Genomic DNA, 21,510 nt, shown 5'->3' with positions numbered 1-21,510 from the left:
AACTTTTGTATGGAAATAATGCCTAGAAGCAAGACTAGCTTTGCTCTTATAAAGATATGACACGAGTAGAAGTAAAGGGGAACATCTGTAGTGATAATGCAATTGGAGAAATACCCCTTTCATCATATGCATGCGATATATATTTACAATTCCTCAAAAATAATGTAAAGCAAAATATCAATATTTTTTAAATGTACGGCTCAACAAGCGTACGAATTTCCTCTTATTTTTTTTAATGAAAAAAAAAAACATATCTCTGTTTCTTTTATTATAATAACTAATTTCATTTTACTTAGTTCTTTTTATTGCAAAATGAGTGATAAGACTTAAATAAAGTAAACTATAATTTTTCTTCTGTTAAATTTACAACAAATACAACATGTTAAATTCTCCTGGTATATGGTATGAAACATTGATTAAATGTCAAATGGGAGTGTAGATGTGTTCCCATCTCTTGCAAATATGAGAATCTTATAAATTATGGAATACACTGAATTTAAAATGCTGAATAAGTTTCTTTAAAGTACTAACTATAAAAAATTCATTTGTTGAATCTTAGACGTTGCTTTTTTTCATTTACCTGAAAAATAATTGAACGAAAAAACTGTAACAAAAGATTTTACGTAGGATCAAAAACAAGATGGTCATAATCGTTTCTTTTTCATCAGCCATTTAATTAATAACTTTATGCAATGCATTCAGTTACAGCATATTCGTTTCGATTTTTAAAAAAAGTTCTGTACTTTGAGGCATATAGCTACCCAACGAAAATCAGTGAATTTGAGCATAGTAAAAATAAATTGAACTAAAGAGAATTAGAAAAACGTAAGATATTTTTATTTTTATACTTTTTATTTGTATGAAATATCATTACCTTACCTTTTTCTCAAAATACAATAATTCAAGTTAAAATCGGTGCATTAAAGTAATAAGTAGGTGAATATGGGGTAGAGTAAAATAGTTAAGGTGACGTAACTTTTCGCAAAATGAAAAAAATTGGGAATTTGTTTTGAAAATTTCATTATATAGGAAAGGAACAATGTACTTCACAACAAAACTTGCATTGAAAAATTATCTTTCATGGCAGTAAATTTGTAAGTAAAAAAAGGGATATTTTTCAACTTTTTCTTCCATGGGACCAAGGGAAAACGAGAATAATTTTCAAATAAAATGTTTGTCAGTTGATTATAAAAAATATTTTTTATGAAATAAATGGGTAAATATAAAAATGATTTTATAAATAGATAAATAATGAAACAATAAACGAAAAATAATTAATTAATTTATTTATGAGAAAAAATGAGCTGATAAATAAGGAAACAAGTGAATGAATGAATAAGTGAATTGAAAATGAATGATTGATACTACTGATTTTATTTCATAGCTTTAAATGAAAACCAAAAAAAAAAATAAATAATAATAATAATAATAAAATAAATTAGACTTTAGATCAAAAAAAAAAGTGTGGCATATTTTATTGGATTTTTTGGATTAGCGTTTTCGCGCAAAAATCGATTTGAATTTGCCGCCCCCTCAGAAGTTTCCACCCAGGCTTTGGATCTCGACTTGCCCCACGAATACATTTCTTTTACTATTTTATAACTGGGGTCAAAGTAAAAAATACATTATTATTGTTATTTGAAAGTGACTATTTCCGATTCAAAAACTGCTTCTGCCTACGAAATATTAGGGAACAAAACCTCTGCTGACAGTTGCTAATAAGAAAGATATAAAAGCATGCAAACTAGTGGGTCGGCGGAGGTAGCTTTTATAGAAATTGAAAGTTCGATAAATAAAGAAGTCAACTAGTTGCCAATGACATTTTTTTTTTCTTATTAGTAGGTCTTTATCCATTAATCCAACCAATTCGTAGTCCGTTTTTATTATTATTATTTTTTTTTAATGAAAGGACAGTCAATGAAAATTAAGAAAACAGATGCCCGCAATCGAATTCGGTATGTTTTCCAATGACTGCGACTCCGACTCCTTTACTCCAAAACCAGTCCGACTCCGACTCCGCAACCCTGGAAAATATTACACGTAAAACTTGATTTCCACTAGAGATGGCACTAGATCCATTTACGAATCTGACGACCTAAAACAAAAAAATCTCTTTTCTTGGAAGGATTCAATTAAAAAATGATAGTGCAGAAAAAAACAGAAAAAACGTTGCATGTAAATTAAAACAAAGATAATTTCTGTTAACATAATAGATTACGCTAAATAATGTTTAAAAAGGTAAAAGAATAAACATAAAACTTAGTTCATAAGCGGACGACGTAAAAATTAGTTTTAATGATGTAGAAACATTTAACTTGCTACCCGAGGTGTTATACTACCAAATAGAAATCAGCAAATACAACATGTAGAAACTGTTTTTAACAGATTTGCCGGTAGATATAAATAACTCTACGCTAGATTTTGTATTCGATCCATTTATCAATGTGTCAGCCTAAAACAAAAAGATGTTTTCCTCGGAAGTGACTGCAAATACACGATTCTTCTAAACTGTGGAAGAAAGTTACCATTTATACCAAACAATGCGCATTGATTCCCGAAGGAAGCAACTTTCACTTTCTTGTTCACCTGGTATAAATAGAATGGAACAATGATCCTCCCCTGAAAGCGCCATTCATTCTTGACATCATCCTCTTTACAGATGCAAGTCCCGGAAATTATCATTCGGTGTCAGTCATTAGCAATTTAGCAGTTATACAAACGTTTTTTTTTGCCAGGAAACTATTGTTTTTTTTCTTCTCTCCATCGGTCTCTAATCACCCTTGCTGAATGTGGAAAATAATTATAATAATAATAATAACGGCAAAAAACAGGCCATTATGTAATTCCATTCCGTAACTCGTTAGCAATGGAGTAGAAAAAGCTCATGTGAAAATTGGTGGCCCAGTAGTCACATTATTTTGATCAGTTTCGAAGATAGCAATGGCGAGTATTGACGAAGGAAAAAAAAGGAGGGCTTTTGTTTCTGTAGAAGAAAGAGAAAGTGTAGAATGGGCCCAGGGGCATGTTTCCTTTTCGACTTTTGTTCGCTGCGTTTCTATTCATCTGTGGAATTGATCCAGCTATGGGTTTAGAATCTTGATTGGAAAGGTGCCGACTGCATAGGGTTGCTTCCTCCCCTTTTATGATGGAATCAGAACGCTTACAGGTGTTTAATATTCGATGAAACCTGGTTTCTCATGTCAAGTCATGTGCATATTCAATCAAGGTGAATTTGGAATTTTCTATGGTTTTTTCGAATCTCAGAAATTTGCAATAAGAGAAAATGAAATGGTACATCGACAGAACTGACGCTTTTTAGAATATAAAACGTTCATTAAGACAGGAACCACCAAGGAGATTTTTCGTTGGACTGTATCTAGTAAATGGCTGGAGATTCTAAAATTTGCACAATGCGTCACGAAATATCACATCTGCTTCATATACCAGTATAGTTGAACAGAATAGCATTTGGTACATACCTATGCCTTGATTTGAGAACGTATAGGATTGCTTTCAAGGAATTCTGGGACATTTCCGTATAAATCATTAATTAATACTAGGAAAACAATTAATGGTAATTAATTACTGAATGGGCACACTTAATAGTTGTAGACATTTTTAGTACTTGATTACATTATGGAAGAAAGTCAATATCATTTCATAATATCTGTTGGAAAATTGTACTGCTAAATATAGTTCATTACGAATTAACCTTGTGATCCTAAAAGAAAAAAAAGAACGAAGCAAAAGGCAATCAAATTATTAATTTTTTACTAGCCGAGGGTAGTTTGGAGTATCAACAACTTATTCTGCAATTTATCAGCAGGCAATTTAACAAGCAGTCTATAACAGAGAAATGTATTTTAAATCAGAAATTTAGCAATAAAAATTTTTAAGGTATCTAAAAACAAAGAAATTCAGTAAAAATATTGTACATCAAAAAAGAGGTTTTAAATCGGAAATCAAGTGCTTCGTAATATTTTTATTGCAAAGAAATTGAATCTAATACACGTGCAAAGCATAATAATAGCAATAATAATAATAATAATAATAATAATAATAATAATAATAATAATAATAATAATAATACGAAAACAATTGTACTCATAACTAAATACATAATAAAATAATTACTATAACAATAAACAAAAATAAATAAATACGAAAAAAATGTCCTATACGATCTTGTTTCTATTTCTTTTTCAAAAAAAATTTTTAAAGACCCCTTTGGAGCTACTTTTATTTAGAACCATTTGCAGAGTTTTATGAGTTTCTATTTTTATTTTAATATACATTAGTAATTTGATCTATGTCACGATTACAAGAGCACGCTTAGGGCGAGCACCACACCAATACTCCATCTAAAAGGCATTAAAAAAATGCGTATTTTGTATGATTTATTTATTTATTTATTTATTTGTGTATTATCAAAACGTGCATATATGAGCATGCAATAAAAATAAATGAGTCGATACAGCTGAGAAATTGACACTGGCATTTAACGTTGCGTGAAATAAATTTTATTAGACTTATTTTAAGAGCGAAAAACAAAGAGAGGGACGGTGTAAAAAATAAGAACCTCTAGGAGCCGCGCTCCTCAGAGAGGGGAGTAGAAGAATTGGAAGAAAAGCGTGAATATTTAAAAAAATATTATTTTATTTTTTCAAATATTCAAAGCAAAACTAACTACCATTTGTTCAATTTTTTTACATGTAATATTTTCCAGCATTGTAAAAACCTCTTTTTTAAAAATTTATTTAAAAACTATTTCCCAGTTTACTTTCTTTATCATAACCCCTGCGTTTTGCTTCTGGTTTTTATTTGTTGCTAAAAACAATAAAAAATAATAGTAATTAGAAGCGAAAGTCATCATACTTCCGCTTTTTAGTAGTTGCCACAGAAGAAACAATGAATGAATGAATTATTAATAAATTTAGAATATTAATTTCAAGGCTGAACTTAAGCAACCATATGTTTGTGGGTGTTTTTTAAGCTTTTTCTTTTCGCTATACTTGTTCAAAAGTGCTTTCAAATTCGAACATATGAGCAATACACTCATATTAAAATGGAAGTCAATACCGTTTTTTTTTTTTTGTTTTGTTTTTTAAGAAGGATGGGTAACAAGTATATGTACTTGTATATGTACTTGTTACCCTAAACTATTCAAACAGTCGCACCTCGAATGAATTTTGAATCGTAAAAACTTTAAAATGAAATTTCAAAAGATGTTTTTTAATTCTACAGACTATTGCTATAAGCTTGGTTCGCACTAAAAGGGATGAAATAAAATAAATATATGATTTCTTGATTGCAACTCTCAAAAATTGAACTTGATCTTCACATATTTATGTTTATGTGAATTCTAAAGCTGCCAATGTAATTAAAATTTAAAATTTGAGAGAATAATAAGCGATATACAACTCTGTACGAAAAGCTTTTACGAAACCGCTATGTTTCTTCTCTCAATTTATCATTTATATTTTATTGGCTGCTTTAGAATTAACTTAAACAAAAATATATTCAGATCAACTTCAATTTTTGAGTGTTGCAATCACGAAATCATATACTTATCTCATTTCATACTTTTTAGTGCAAAACTTACAGAAATGGTCTTTAGAATTAAAAACATTTTTTGTGGAAGTTTTTAGTAGTTTACAGTCACATTTCTCCGGGAATCTGGATCTTTATTAGCAAACATAAAAAGACAACATATCAAACTAGTCATTGAAAATAACCTGAAATGTGCCTTGCCCAGTTCTCATTGATGCCATGAAAGGAACTAGCATAACATTCAACCTCCCCTAGATTCTAAATTATATGAAGTCAATTTGTTTTTAGTTCTTGGGTTTCATGTGCTCTAATAATAATATACAAATAAATTAGTGTGTAGTAGTATTTAATTTTGTGTACGAACTTATTGAGTCATCACATTGCTTTTTGTTCTCATTTTACTGTTTTGATGTTCCTATGATTTTATTTTCCCTCCGTCTCCCTCTGTAGCACCACCGTCGGCTGGCCGCCTCACGATGCTGCTCCTCTAGCGAAAACGGTCCCTAAGTTGCGTCACTTACTTGTCTACACTTACACATACACCTACACACACAAACACATACCTACACACACACACACCTACACACCCACACCTACTCATACACACATATACACACCTACACACCCACACCTACTCATACACACATATACACACTTACACACATACATACACACCTACCCACCCACACCTACTCATACACACATATACACACCTACACACATACATACACATCTACACACACACCTACACACCCACACCTACTCATACACACATATACACACCTACACACATACATACCTACACACATACATACATACCCACAGACTCATGCCTGCACACAGACACAAAAACACACGCCTATATACAGCCACACAGACTCATGATTGCGAAAAACATAATTTGAATTCCAGATGTCAAAATTCAATTTTTTTTCTACATTTTCATTTGATAATTTGCTTCAGTTATTCGAATCAGCTTCAGTTTCAAAATCCAACTTTTCAATTGCACAGCTTGCATTGACCACATAAGCAGAGGAGGAGGCGTGATCTCACATTAGAAAACAAAGGGGACACAGCCCCTGAAAGCGTAAGGAATCCCTGCAATCGAAAAATAGTGAAACTTTGTTTTAAAAAATCGGGTTTTTTTGTCCCTATCGTTTTCATCTACTTTTCCAAAACATTGTTAGGCAACTTAATAGAGAATGGTTAATTACTCAATTTGTTAGACAAACAAAACCCCAAAAATCAATCAAAGAAATTCATTTCGTATGCATCATTAGAGGTCGGTAATATTTCGACTTCCTGAAAAGTTGCACATTTATATTCGTGCTCTAAATAAATACAAAGAACATTTTCTACGCATTTGTCACCATTTGTCATTGCGTAACAGCACTTATCAGAGCAAATTTTTAAAACCAATTAATTATCTTTGCGAGTTTTGCAACAGATCAAGATAACTCTGATCTTCCATTATCGCTTATATCGACACCAGTTTGTTATACTGAACTGCATAATACATTCAACTCAACAGCGCAACAACAGCAACTCAACTTTCACAACAGCAGCCACGAGAGTCATGGGAAACAGCAAATCAATAGTCTGAAAGAAGCGATAATAGAATTGAAGTGGCAAACCTAAGTTGTCAATATCTGTGCTCAGTGATCTGGCAAATAGTTTCCCTTTTTTTTTCACTTCTGAAAGCAGGAAGGGAGAAACCGGAGCTGCGCATGCGCCAGGAAAGGGGTCACTAAAATTGGCAGTTAAGAATTTTTTAACCGTCAAAGAAAAGATGACCATTCCTTTAGGGGAGGTCCATTTGGAGTATAGCACTGCTCATAGCAACTTGAAACGTGAAAATGATTGACAAGGTAAGTGTTTTGTGGAATGCATTTTTTTTTTTTAGGTTTTGTATTGGTGGAATTTCGGTTGTAATTTTTACTAGCGCTTACATAAGGGGATGATAGTAGAAGGAGTTAGTATTTTTCGGTTTTGAGGATTTATTTCTTGTTCTTTTTTTTAATTAAAAGAACCACTTAATTTTTAAAAATAATTACTTTGTCAATTTCACGGGTAATTGACTGACATTTTAAAAGCAAAACAGTGGGTACTTTGCAGTATTCAACTCAAAATATACATTTCACAAAAAATATTTTCCCCATGATTATTGTATTTTTTAAGCTTAATTTAATGGTTTAATTTAATTCAGGAAATACGTATATTTTGAATGATTTTTTAAAAAAAAATATCAAAAGCAAAATATCTGACTGACATGTTACTTTTTTAAATGTCAGTCAGTTACAGTGTGTTTAACAAATTTTTAAAAATAATCCAAAATGTGTTTCGAGAATTCAATTAAAAAATTAAATTTAGTTTGAAAAATACAATAATCCAGGAGAAACGATCGTTTGCGCGACGTGTATTTTACTTTGAACGTTTAAAAATACTTACTGTTTTGCTATAAAAATATCATCCAGTTACCCGTGGAATTGCCGATTTAATATAACTTATTATAGTTGATTTCTGTGTTCTCAAGAGCTATCAATTTTTTTGCGTTTTTTAATTAAGTTCTTTAAGTCATTGTTTTTACAAATATTGCATTAAAGTGTTTTAAACTATCGAAAGTAATTTGAATCAAGTTTACATTTATAGTTCATGATTAAATGTCTTTGAAGAAATATAAAGCAAACTTTTAATATGTTTTGAAACTTAAAAGCACTATTTATGTTATCGATTAAATAGAAAGAAAATTTCATTTTCTGTTGAAAAAAAGACTATTTTCTTTTTGAGAATTACATTGTATCTGTTTGTATTGAGAAAAGTTACTGATGTTGAATTTTTGTTTTGTGGGAAGAAAGAAATTTTATAAATCAAGTTTTACTTAGAGAGCTTCTGTACCTCAAAATTTCTTTTTTTCCCCTCATATTTTAAATATTGAAGATATACTTCAGAAATTTAAGCGTTTTACAGAAAAGTTCTATGTAAAGTTTTTTCATCTTTTACTAGACTAGTTCACCATATATTATAACTACATTCAAATCATAACGATTAATGGAAAATGCAGGGATTTCCAAATAAAGATTTGACATTTCCATCACAATAAAAAATGTTTGTTAAGGAAGTAGGGAACAAATATTTTTTCACAACTTTATACGCAAGAATTTCTACTAAATAGTTATTTACATTGCAGTGGTTTTAACAAACAAGACTTTAGCAATAGAAACGAACCCTTCAATGTAATTAGTACCTACAGATATGTTTCATGTAAAAGAGATAGAGAGAGGATGATCACATGAGCCCCCTTGTAGAAGCCACGTGAGCAATTGAACACAATGTACTATAATTTTTTTTGAAAAAAGTCAAAATATCCACGTATGAAGACAAGACTATTAAACCAGGTGGAGAGTTTTGCTCGAAGGTAGTAATAAGATTTTTTGAAAAAAAAAAAGTTCACAGGTACCCTCATTACCCTATATCGGGGTTTCCCTAGTGTGTGCCACAGAGAGAAGTAATGAGAGCAACAAAGTGTCCGTGGTATAAATATGTATACATGTAATAGAAATATACTAGGGTAACTTGAGAAAATTCCAATACTTCAAAAAGGTGCCGCGTATTGGAAAACATTGGGAACCTCTGCACAATGTGAAACGTTTTTCTTTGATTACTTACGAACTTGTAAAACTGCATTTCTTTAAGGTACTTTTTCTTTAACGGAATTGTGTGATTATATTTAAAAAAAAGGGGTAAAATGAATTGATTCCACGTGCATTAAGCGTTACACATACGTCACAAACCTATTTTTTCCTTGAAATTCCCCACAACAATGTTGTGAATATACGCTAGTTGTTTTACCAGTATATAGCTAACTGTGTGAAAGCAGCGTAAAGAACTTGTGCTTGAAATGGAGGAGCGGTTTTCAACAATTTTTATTGTATAAAAAAATCAAATAACAAGTGATTCTACTATTATTACTGATGACTTACAAACGAAAATTTATGCCTCCAAAGGTGCTCGCAGTATAGTGGGGCTCTAATAAGTTTAGCTGCAACACGGACAGTGTTTACCTCTTTTTTGAGAGTTGTTCTCACGGATGTGAATTGGATTAAATTGGCAAAACTACTACAAAAGCTACTCAACTCGACTAAATTCGAATCAGGCATCCCTACTACCTCAAGATTTTGCTTATGAGAAAATATTGATAGTGCATCTATATTGACGATCATTTTGGTTTTTCTTAAACCACGTGGTGATTGTACTTTGTGACAGCCAAACATTTGGTACCTTAGGACAAGTTCCAAGGTACGGCATATGCATGGTTCTTAATAATTAAGATACGTTTAGGAACATGGAAAAATGTTCTAATCTTATGCAGTTTTTTAAATATATTTAATGTTAGATACTAATTTATAATTCATTATTCATAATTAATTATTTATGATTTAATTCACTACTATGAAAAAAAATATTTTTAGTGCAAAATTGGTTCAAGTATATGGCTGTTTCCTGAATCCTGAAGACTTTCCCCTAGTACAACAGGATGCGTCCCAAGATACAATAGGATGTTTGTACCTTGGCACAGCTTCGAATATTTTATTTTCAAACTGTATGAATTAAAAAAATATATTGCACAGAAGTATGTTGGGGTGTTTTAATGTAACTTTTAGATTTTAAATTTGATTCAAATAATTGACGTTAAAGATCAAAGTATGAAAAGTGTCGCAAGGTACAATACCTACATTTTACTCATGCCTAAATGCATAGTAAAATGTCGCATAAAAGATGTCGAAACATTTTTTATTGATTCAATTTTGAATTTTCATATTCATGGTAGCCTTTGGTGTGACACAAACATATATTGTCTTTTTGTTTGCATCTGTATGCTTCTGTATTGAAAAAAAAAAAATTAATTACGTTTGAATTGAGATCTTTTTTACTAAAAATGTTGGAATAATATTTTTTTGGAAATTATTGCAACGTAACGTTTAGATCAATTTCAATATAACTAATCATCTTCAACTAATACTACTTACAATTATTCCCTGCGTCGCTCTATTTCTTCTTATTTCTCTGCAAAACTTATTTTTTGTCGAGTATTGTAAGAATTAGGTCCCGATTTTCCCGTCTAGTTTCTTAGGAAATATATAACTTAATATTTTGTAGTAACCAGCTTATACGTATTTTCGGTCGTATTTTCTAGGGTTTATCATCATTCAGATGAAAACTAGAAAATACTGAACTCTGAAATTTTTCTTTTATTTGCCCCTCAAGAAAACATTTACAGGACCAGTCCACCGTCACGTGAGGGACAAAAATACACTTAAATTTCATTATCATTTCGTTATATCTCTTAATATTTTAATGAAACAATGGTATACAATTTCTTTAATCTTTACATTTGATACAAAGACACTCCTGACACAATTATATTTTTATTAAACGATTTTGTTATTCAAAATAAAATTTATTTACATGCGTCACGTGCGGGACATCCAAAGTCAACCTCTGGTAACTTGCTAATGAAAAAGCTCATATTTTTGCTCTATTAATACAGCAATGACGAAACAAATTGTAGATTTTGAAAGCTATGGATCAAACGTAAAGGAAACATATCTCTTTAGTTTAGAAATAATTATTTAAACCATTGAAAAATAAAATATGTCTGTGCCCATTCTATTGAAAATGGTCATTTTGTCCCTCACGTGACGTTCTTATATTTCATAAAAAAGAAATAATTTTTGAAGAAAGTTTTTGCGTAAGAAGTCACACACATGCGTTCATGATTTCTTAAGCAACAAAATTTTGTACATCATCCTTTTAAATTATTATTTTTTGTGAAATGTACGAAGCGTCACGTGCGGGACAAAATTATCATTTTCCGTGGAATGTCCCTACAGCACACTTACAATTAAAGACTTTCATTGAATCATTAAGAAAACCACTCCTGTTCAAAATCTTCTTTTGATATTTACATGCCTTTACTTTCGGCAAATGTGCGTAAAAAAAGTGAAATGTATAAGACATTTTGCTTTAGAGAGGTATAACTTCTGACACGCCTGCATGCGCATCTATTTATTTTCCATTGTTAAAACATACAGGCTATTTAACAGCCGTGCAAGGAAGGTATGTGTTGTTCACATTAGATTTTTAACTGAAAAAGGTAGAAATTTTATTCGGGAATTTCCGTTTATCCTCAGTTTCGCTGACATTTCAAATTTCCTCCCCCCTTTAATCTAACAAAAAGTATGATTGAAACTGAAAAACGGGGGGGGGGGGGATAAAATGTTGGCAAAACTGGTGAGACACCGGAAATTCAGAACGAAATATTGTTTACGAAACAGTTATGTTATAAACAATGGTTTTTACTGGAACACCTTCAACTCAAGTATTATACAGTTTTAAAGGAAACTGTCTTAACTTTTAATGACGCAAAATATACTAAAAATCTACTAAGACATGATTACTAATTTTTTTTTCTATTTGCAGTTAACTATTTTCTTGTGCATAGTCTTCTTCCTAGTCAAAATATCTTCATCAGCACCAACAAACATTGAAAATGAAGAGATGATTGATAGTTTTTCTAATGATACCTTAGAAGGCGAAGAGAGCTCTGAACTGGAATCAAATGTCTTTCTAAATACCACAAACGCAACTTCAGAGTTTGAGCCGATTATACTGTTAAATGTTACTGAAACAGATAATTCGACAGTTGACATTACTCCGCCTGTACCATCCACGAGCATCTCCTTCGACAGACTGCAAGCAATTCCAACGACAGCTATGACTACGATGAAGACGAGACGCAATAAAAATGACTTGTTCTTCTGTTGCCCAGAAGATTCTGTTGAGCCCGTTACCCAATCAATTAGAAGAGGAAGAGAACGTGAAAGAAATACCAAGCCTCCAGTGATAAAGCAAGGTAAAAATCCGGAGCTAGACGAACCTTATCATGAGAGGAGACCTGCTTTGCTTTTGCGTTTCTTCCCAGATGGCACAGCGGTGCTAATTTCGAAATTTCAGCTGCATTTGCATGTAAAACCCAAACAAATAAAATTTGCATCAGAAGATGTTGTGAAACCGAACAGTCCCACAAACATCAATTCTGGTGTAGTGTTCGATGATGGCAAGAGTTATGAAGTGTCCTATAAACGCCTGGAGTCGATACCAACATCAAAAGAAAACAATGAATTCGATTTAAATGAGAGTGAACGAGTGAATGACTTACCAGCTGCCTATGAAAGTGAAGATGATACAGACCACAGCGATCACGAATTTGTCACAAACACTCCATCCAGATCACCGTTTAATTTTGAGCACAAAAAGCCTTTTCCTTTCCAAGAAAGTACAACAACTAGCCCAGCAACTACAACAGATGCTGTATTACCTACGACGGAACCATTCATAAACAAAGTAGGCAATGCATCTAAAGTGACTCCAATGATTGGCGATAGCCCATTTTTTATCATGACATCGGAAGAAATGTCTTCTCTTCAGCATCAGTACGAACCAGTCCACGCTCCTCTCATCGCTACAACGGTGACACATACTGAGAAACTAAGGGAAATAGCTACTGTAACTAAAGAAACCACCACAACCTCACCGACAACAATCCCCACAACGCCAAAATCAATAGAAACTGCAGAACATAGTGCTTTAATTCAGACGCAGCCTTCCGTCCCGACATCAAAATGTTTGAGTTTCAAGAATCATTTAGCCTTAGTTTTGTCTACAGAAGATAACATCGACAACTCCTTGTTGAAAAAGCATATATTACCTACACATGATTGCAACGACACCTATGAATCGAATTCTTTAGCAAGAATTCAGTCATCAGATGCAGTTGTGACGGAACCTACAACAACTCCAAAATCAACTCCTACAATCGCCGAAAGGGCAACTTCAGCACCATATGTTCGAAATAACTTGGTACCTTACCTTGCGTCACGAATATCAAACCATCCATCGGGGCCTGATGTTGTAGTTGTTACCTCTCTGCCTGTTTTGATTGATTTGAAAAGCACACGAAAACATTCCGTGACCGACGTTCCATCTTGGAGAGAGGTCACGGTTGGAGTTGTGCGAGATCATCAAGGTCAACCTCTGAAGCCTAAATACAACAACTGGACAGCACACTTGAGAGGATTACGCAAGAAGCCAGAAAGAAAATTTTGGAACGAGTTAACTACTCCCCGAACGGACTTTGGAACTCCTGAAAGGTCTCCCAATCAGCAAAATTTCCAGTCTGCACCAAGTCAATTAAATCGTTCGTTCTACACTGATTTGCTAAGACATCGGCAGTCTCCGAATCAGTTTTCTAGAAGCAAAGATGTTCCTAACAGCCAACCTTATCTTGCAAATCCACCTAGAAATTATCCAACTCAGGGTGCAACTGATTTTCATTCGTGGAGGAATCCACCTTCAGAAACTGACAACAGGTACATTAGTCCTAATCCAGCAATGATGCGCCCTCCAGGAGAAATAAGTGCAAGTAATAAAGGACCATTGAGGCAACCTCAAAGAAGTTTTGATTTTATGGAAGTAAGTAATAAAGAAGTAAATGTTTTATTTTTTCTGATACGATCCTATTGCAGCTAACTCGATTTTAGAAATTGCACTACAGCTATGTCCACCTTTTACAATATGTAAACAGATAAGTCAATGCAATAAAACCGAGTTAAACTTATACCTCTAAAAATGGTTTTCGATTAAAAACAGATTTGTATCTTAAGCTTCAAAACAACGTAACGCTACACAGTTAAAATAGACTTGCAAAACGGAATTAGCTCTATATTAAGGCATAATAGTCTTCTTAAGTTAGTCAAGTTGCGTTACAATATAGTGAGAATTTTTGTTCTCTCCGCATTAGAAAACTAATTTTGTTCACTTTTTTGCAAGAAATAAATTATTTTTCTATTTCAATTTAATTTAAAATTTTTTTTAAACACTTTTCAGTGCTTCCAAATTTTCCCTACGAGTAAAGCTGACTCTTTTCTAAAGACGCAGCAGATGCGTGTTTCAGATTTAATATTTAAATGTATTGTTATTAGAAAGAAATCTTCAGAGTTATGAATAAGTTTCAAACAATTCTTCATCAGTACTAAAATTATGGTTATTTTTTCGAGAATTATACATAATTCTAAAGTAAATGTAGGTAAATGTAAATAAAGTACATGTACTTAAAACTTGCAGTCATCAAAAATTTGACAATCTATACTCAAAAATAATTTATAATATTTTAAAATGAATGAAACACACACAAAGGCACACACACAGAGAGAAATTTGAAATATGTTATGATTGTTGAATGTGGTTAATATTAAAAAAAAGTTTCCTCTAAAAGATTGCTCTCTAGGTTACTGCAAATCAAAATAAACTGGTATTATTTGTACAAGGAATTGAAACTGTAAAGGTCTTCACTTAATAGTAGTGGTGCCCAAGCTTTTTCTACCCCCCGCACTTCTATTAAAATGTTCTCGCAGGTCAGAACACCTAAAAATGTTCAAAATTCTTTATTCTTTTATAATAAATATGGAAAAGAAAATACAAACCAATAATTGTTGTTATACCCTTACTTGATGCTTATTTTATTAAAGTCATGTTTTTCAGTAACCAGTGTCTGGTATTAGACTCAAAACTTGAGACATTGTCACTAATCGTGCTTTCCGATTTGTAACATTGAACGAATCGACGGTCCACACAGATCCTCTCCGCGGGCTGGATGTGGGGCCTGAAGGCCGTAGGTTGGTTACCACTGCTTAACAAAAAACAAAAAGTCCACATAAAAGTTGACGCAAATTTGGTGAGCGTGAATTGCATGTAATGATTAAATACTCGAAGTATTATGCATTATTAAATGAAACAATTACTACAAAATAGAATCTATTGAATAAGAATTCAGTAGGAAAATGTGCTCTAAAATAAACATAAAATTAGCATGGAAATTGATGATTCGAGGTACAATAGAGAAAATACTGACTTCATCCGAAATAAAATTACTGAAGTGTAAAAAAAATAATTCAGATGAATTGAGAAATCTACTGGAAAAGTACTGAATGCAAATCAACTCAAAGATAAACTTTATGTCTGCTTGTCATAATATAAGGTCTGTTTACGAAATCAGCTTTTATGATTTCGAAAATTTTCTTAGAAACGCGCAACTGTTCAATGAAACAACTACGTGGAAATATAAATTTGTCCACTATTTGTTGGTATACGAGTATTCTATTGAAAGACGAGTTTTTCTAACCAGGCAACCATACGATAGTGTATTAATGAAAAAAAAATAAATAAGCAGCAGTCGATCGAGCAAATAAAACAGGTTTTGGATGTTAAAAATATTTGACCTCGTCACTCAATTATTGAAATGTGAGTTCTTAAAGTCTACCGAATTTTTAGGAAAGGTCGCCAAATTTAGCAAGTTTCGGTGAGAAATGGAAGACATTTTTCACAAGCTTTACAGATGGGTATCCTGCTACATGCCGACGATGAAGTCCCGGGTTACCTTCCATTTCGCGCCAAATCCTGAAAAGTGAAGACTTTTTTAAAAATATTGGCAGACTTCAGGACTTTATATCTTGACAACGGAGAGAGAAGGGCAAATAATTTAGGTGTCAAAAAATGGAGGAAAAAAGGAAAAAAAAAAAAAAAAAGAAAGAAAACAAAAAAATAATTCATGTGCTCTTTCGATTGCTCTACCTATTTTTTCCCCATTATTACATAAATCGTGCGGTTCCCTGTTAAGATGTAAAATAAGCTTCAAAGTTAATTTCTCAAATACATGTCTGGTATCTTCATAGTTTCTTTTTACTTATTTTCAGAATAGTCATCGACGGTGGAACGATGGAGTGCAACCACCTAGTCTCAAGCGCTGGTAGCATTTAATTGCGAATAGCAAAATAAATTAGCCTCGCCTTCCGTAAGTATGGTGCGCAAAAGTCTATAGGAATGATTCATAAGACATGCCGCAGAACATTACGGCTTACTTTGCTTACTTTGAACTATTTTTATGCAGGAAATCGTCGGATTTTGATTGGAGACTTTTTATAAATAAGAAATTTTGAACAGTTTTGGACCTGAATTGATAAACAACTTATTTTTTAATCTTAAAATTATTTATATCAACCGTCTTGTTTTTGATGTGATGTATCATGTGGAACAAGAAAGTCACTCATATTACTTACGTAAGAGAAACGAGCCAAAAACAAAAAAAATGATGATTAATTTCTGAAGGTTGAGAAGCATTGTGTCGAATGACAATATTATTAATTTCTTGTATTATTTATTCTGTTTTTAAAAAGTTGTTTGACATCTGCTGTTGCAGAACAGTATCTCAGTATAAGAATATACTAAACAAGCCATCAGGAGTTAATTATTTTCTTAAGAAATTATAAACATAAAATGAGCCAAACTTTTTAAGTACTTGAAGGGAGTGGGACACGTCTTCTACTAATCTCTTGTACCCAATGTCCCTCAAATGAAGTAAATCATGCGATTGATGAGTTAGTTCTTGCATCCATAGAGTAGAAATTAGTAACTTTAGAGAGAAAGTCATTATTGACTTAGGAAAAAGATCTCAAGTCACATGATTCAAATTCGACAAATGGGAGTTTTATGTGAAACGAGAGGAAGAAACCTGATTTCTTCCAAAACTTTACTTTCATATATATCACGTGAATTGGGATCCTTGCTTCAAGAATTGAAGGTTTCTCTCTCTCCATCTTTTATTCCTTCTCAATGCTTGAATTAGTTAACTCTTGGAACTACACGAGCTTGCTTTTCAATCAATAATCTCTTTTAATTTTGCATGATTTACGCTTTGAAAAATGAAAGTCGTTTCATATATATGAGTATAATATTTATATTAAGAATGTTTCCATGTGTACTAAGGTGATAACGCACATATTTTAGAAATTCCTTTTTTCAGAAATGCTTCAATAATTTTTTTTTCTCCACACTCGAATTGAGGAACAAAAATAATTTATTTCTGATGCTAGAATTTTTCAGTGATCTGAACACTGAAAATATTGCTTTAGTTTTCAGAAGAAAAAAAAAAAGCGGTTGTAACCTTGAAGTTTTATTTCCAAGCATTCATATAAGATTTCTATGCTTAAAAATATGGTGGAAGAGAGTTTGAAAAAAATTAAACTTGTTTGAAACAAAATGAAAATGCTCTACGCCAGATCGAACAATCTTGTTCGATGTTCGGTAGTCAAGTTACTGCACTATTTTAACTTTTTTTTTACGTTTTTGTTTCCTATTCATAGACTACCTCAAATAAAACAGAAGGAACTTGTTGCTGTTGTTATAGCCTGACTATCTTGTTTGCGTAATTTATGTGTAAAACTCGTAATATTGCGCTGCGTTGAGTACAATTTTGGTTTTGTGTAGGAGTGTTTTGATGCCAGAACGCACCTGATTAAAGTTCCGGATTCTTTTTTTTTTTTTTTTTTTTTTTTTTTTTGTAGGAAAATTTTTTTTGTCAGTTAAAATTTGTTTTAAATTTAATTTTCGCCCTAACTTTAATTTTAACATTTTCACTGCTTTTTAAACATAATTTTTTAGCTATCTTCGACAATTCAGCGAAAACCCTAATAAAAGCAAAGTACATCCTTCTTCTGTAAGAGAAGCATTCATTCGTGTGTCCCTGGGGCTGCTTTTCGCCATGAAAAATCTAAGCGTAAAAGCTACTGGCGTCAAAGAAATTAAAATTGTTATTGTTTACTGATCCATTCAGTAGTCAAAACGATTAATTAGAAAAAAAAAAAAAAACAGAAATTTAGAGAACTGATGAAATATCTAGTTTCGTCCGTGGAGTTAACTGTTCCCTCGCTACGTTTTTTCCCCCATCATATAGGTTAGATATGAACTTATTAAAAAAAAAAAGAAAACTATATATCGTCACATACTTACGCTAATAAAGCAGTTTTGGAGTTGAATGAATAAATTTAAGGAAAAGTTAATCTGATTGGTTTGTGAACGGCTCTTTATCAGCCCTAACACTTCGACATAAAATAAGCTCGTTGTCGTCAGCTCAAGATTCAGCTATTTTTCATTGGCGTCTAGAACCATGTGTACCAATAGCCGAATACATTGACTTTTCTACAGGTTTCTTGAAAGAAATTTCTGTTATACTCAAAATTACATTGCTAATCGAGAAAAAAATAATAAATAAACACTCACATTTTTCATGCCATTAAAGTAAACCTCTAAAAAATGCCACATGAGCTTCAGCTTTCATTGCCACGGTAGTACTAAAACGTACTTTCTAGGTCCTGTCATGGTCTATCCAGGAGTTTTTAAATGACTTATTTGAGGATTAACGTTCTAGGCGGCCAAGAATATTTTCACTCTTTATCCAGCCCGAGTACGTTTAAGCAAACTGCCAAGAGTAGAGGATAGCATGAGATTCGTACAGAATTTAGTGTCCTTTTAATTTATTCATGCTCTAAAGAAGCCTGTAATATGTAAGAGAAAACAACCAGATATTAAATGGGTGATGGTCAGCAGGCCTGGAAATTAGTTACATTTCTTTTTTAAAAATGAATTCGTTTCTTGCAAGTTAAAGTTTTTTCAATCAAGAATGCACCTGGCGATTCCTTCTTATTTCTAAAAGTAATGAGTTTGCATAAATTTCAGATCATCTCTTCAGATTTTTTACGCATTCCAAATGTCGGACAAAAAAAAAAGAAGAAGAAGAATAAAGGGTATAATGAATCGTAAGATTTCAAAAGTTATACCAAAAACAAACATGAAGCAGCCGTGAAGTGATAAATGTGCGCAATCCATATACATATAATATCGAATGATCGAGTAACGCTGACGTCATGAAAAATGAAACTCAAACCACGAGATGATAATTTTATAATATATTTTGGTAATGTTAGGGAAATGCTTTATTTTGACACGGCTGATATTAGGAGAATATGTAAAGAAACAAATAAAGTGGTCAACGATGACCGCTATCTACTGAAGTTAAGGGTTAATCGACTGGAGTTAGGGTTGAAACTTCAACTACCAAAATATCATCAAACAGTCAATGGCTGCGTTCAAATGTAGAAGCAAATTTTCACCCATCATACCTTGATGGGAGATTTTTTAGTTGTAAATAAAAGCTACTGCAGAAAACTGTAATGTTTAACAAAAGTAAGAAGCCTAATTATTTTAAATAAGGCAAAGTGAAAACGAAAAATATTTTCTAACTTATTTTATTCGAATAGTGGGTAAGAAATTCTTAAATTAAATGAAGTAAAGAATAATCATTCATGAAAATAAGGGGTATAAGCATTTAAAATTAAATTGAAAATAGTAACACACAAAGAACATTCAATACAAAAGAAATTGTAAAAGAAAAAGACTTAAATAAATAAATAAAAAAAGTCGATAGAGAATACTCCTTCATAATTACGCATTTTATAAAAATAATTAATAAGTAAACTACAAGTATCCAATTCGAAAACAATTGCTCGAAAAAAAGAAATAAGTAAATCAATAAGACGAGATTTATCATCTGCAGAAATAAATAAAAAACGTACATAAATAAAAATGAAAGCAAATAAATGAATTAATTAAAATGAAAACAAATAAATGAATTGAAGTGCTTGGGACAGAAATGTGACAAGCTACAAGGAGTGACAATTCGAATCATTTAATTAAAAAAGTAAATTAAAAAAAATGAAAACAAATAAATGAATTAATAAAAAGGAAAACAAATAAATTAATTGAAGGCCTCGTGGCAGAAATGTGACAAGCCACAAGGAGTGACCATTTGATCAAAGCTTTTGTTTGTCATAACTAAAATTGAAATAAACACGGCAATGGATTATGTCATTTGGGGGAAAAACATATTAGTATTAGTTTTAGTATTTCAGAATATATTATGTATTTATTATTTATTATTGATTAAAAAGCATTGCATACTACAGAAATAATCCAATTACAGTGGCAACAATATAGGAAAAGCAATTAAAACTAACTATACATTTAAAATGTTAAAACATGAAGATTTAAAGTTGTAATAGGACATGTTAAAAATATCTAAATCATGACAATGAATGTTAAAAAGTTTGTAAAATTTATGGAATGAACCTTTGAAAAATTTTACATTTTTTTTTATAAATTTGAAATTGGCCTGAAATTGAAAATTCTCATTATATGGCATATCTCATTCTTGCCCCGAACCCTTCAATTAATAAAAAATAAAAAAATAAGTAAATAAATAATAAAAAGGAAACCAAATAAATGAATTAATGAAAAAGAATAAACAAAAAGAAAGAATCAATAAAAATAAATACGGTACTTATGCATGCCTCAAAAAGTAGACGGTAATATTTAATTGCAGAGCTTTCCGGGTTTCATCTTCCTAGCACCCAATAACGCTTTTACCATTTACAAAACAAATAGATCTAACATCAAATACATGGCAAAAGAAGAAAAAAGCAATCTTAATCGCCTAAAGAAGTATTCAATACTTTGGAGGAAACGAGGTTTTATTATGTACATATTAAATTTACTGATTATTTCAAATCTTTACTATTACGGGTCGCATATTCCAACTACATATTTGTAATGGCTAAGTACATTATTATGTGCATGTCTATGCATGTTCAAAACATAATCACTGCTTTGTATAAGACTTACTGTTTTACTTTAGTTCAGTTTTGATTTAAACTTTGCTCGTAGCGAACGAATTATTTGAACATGTTTGTAATATATGTAATTTGTAGATTATTTTGTATATTTATTCATTTTCAATGAACGAGTTGTGATTGCATCCTATGTATAAATATTGTCAATTGTATGTGTCAATAAATGTATAAATTAATGTTTTTTGTTCAAATTTTTTATTCGACTATCAAAACAAACTACTCGTCGCGTGTGCATTATATACTAATACATGCACTTTATATTCTGTACTTTCTCTTGAAAATAAATTTATAAAAGCTTTTAAGCCCTAATGCAAGTGTACAT

General features: G+C 31.7%; 1 protein-coding gene across 1 annotated transcript; it reads left to right on the top strand.

The window, feature by feature from the left end:
• Positions 1-7,406: 7,406 nt before the first annotated feature.
• On the top strand, positions 7,407-16,425 carry LOC129219887 (mucin-2-like). Its single transcript, XM_054854202.1, has 3 exons — positions 7,407-7,418; positions 12,031-13,979; positions 16,362-16,425. Exons 1-3 carry the CDS (start codon positions 7,407-7,409, stop codon positions 16,423-16,425), a joined length of 2,025 nt encoding a protein of 674 aa, XP_054710177.1.
• The last annotated feature ends 5,085 nt before the right edge of the window (positions 16,426-21,510 follow it).

The sequence above is a fragment of the Uloborus diversus genome, chromosome 1 (genome assembly GCF_026930045.1).
Source record: "Uloborus diversus isolate 005 chromosome 1, Udiv.v.3.1, whole genome shotgun sequence".
NCBI lineage: Eukaryota > Metazoa > Arthropoda > Arachnida > Araneae > Uloboridae > Uloborus > Uloborus diversus.
Note: the sequence above shows the minus strand (reverse complement) of the source record. Positions and strands in the feature narration are given on the sequence as shown.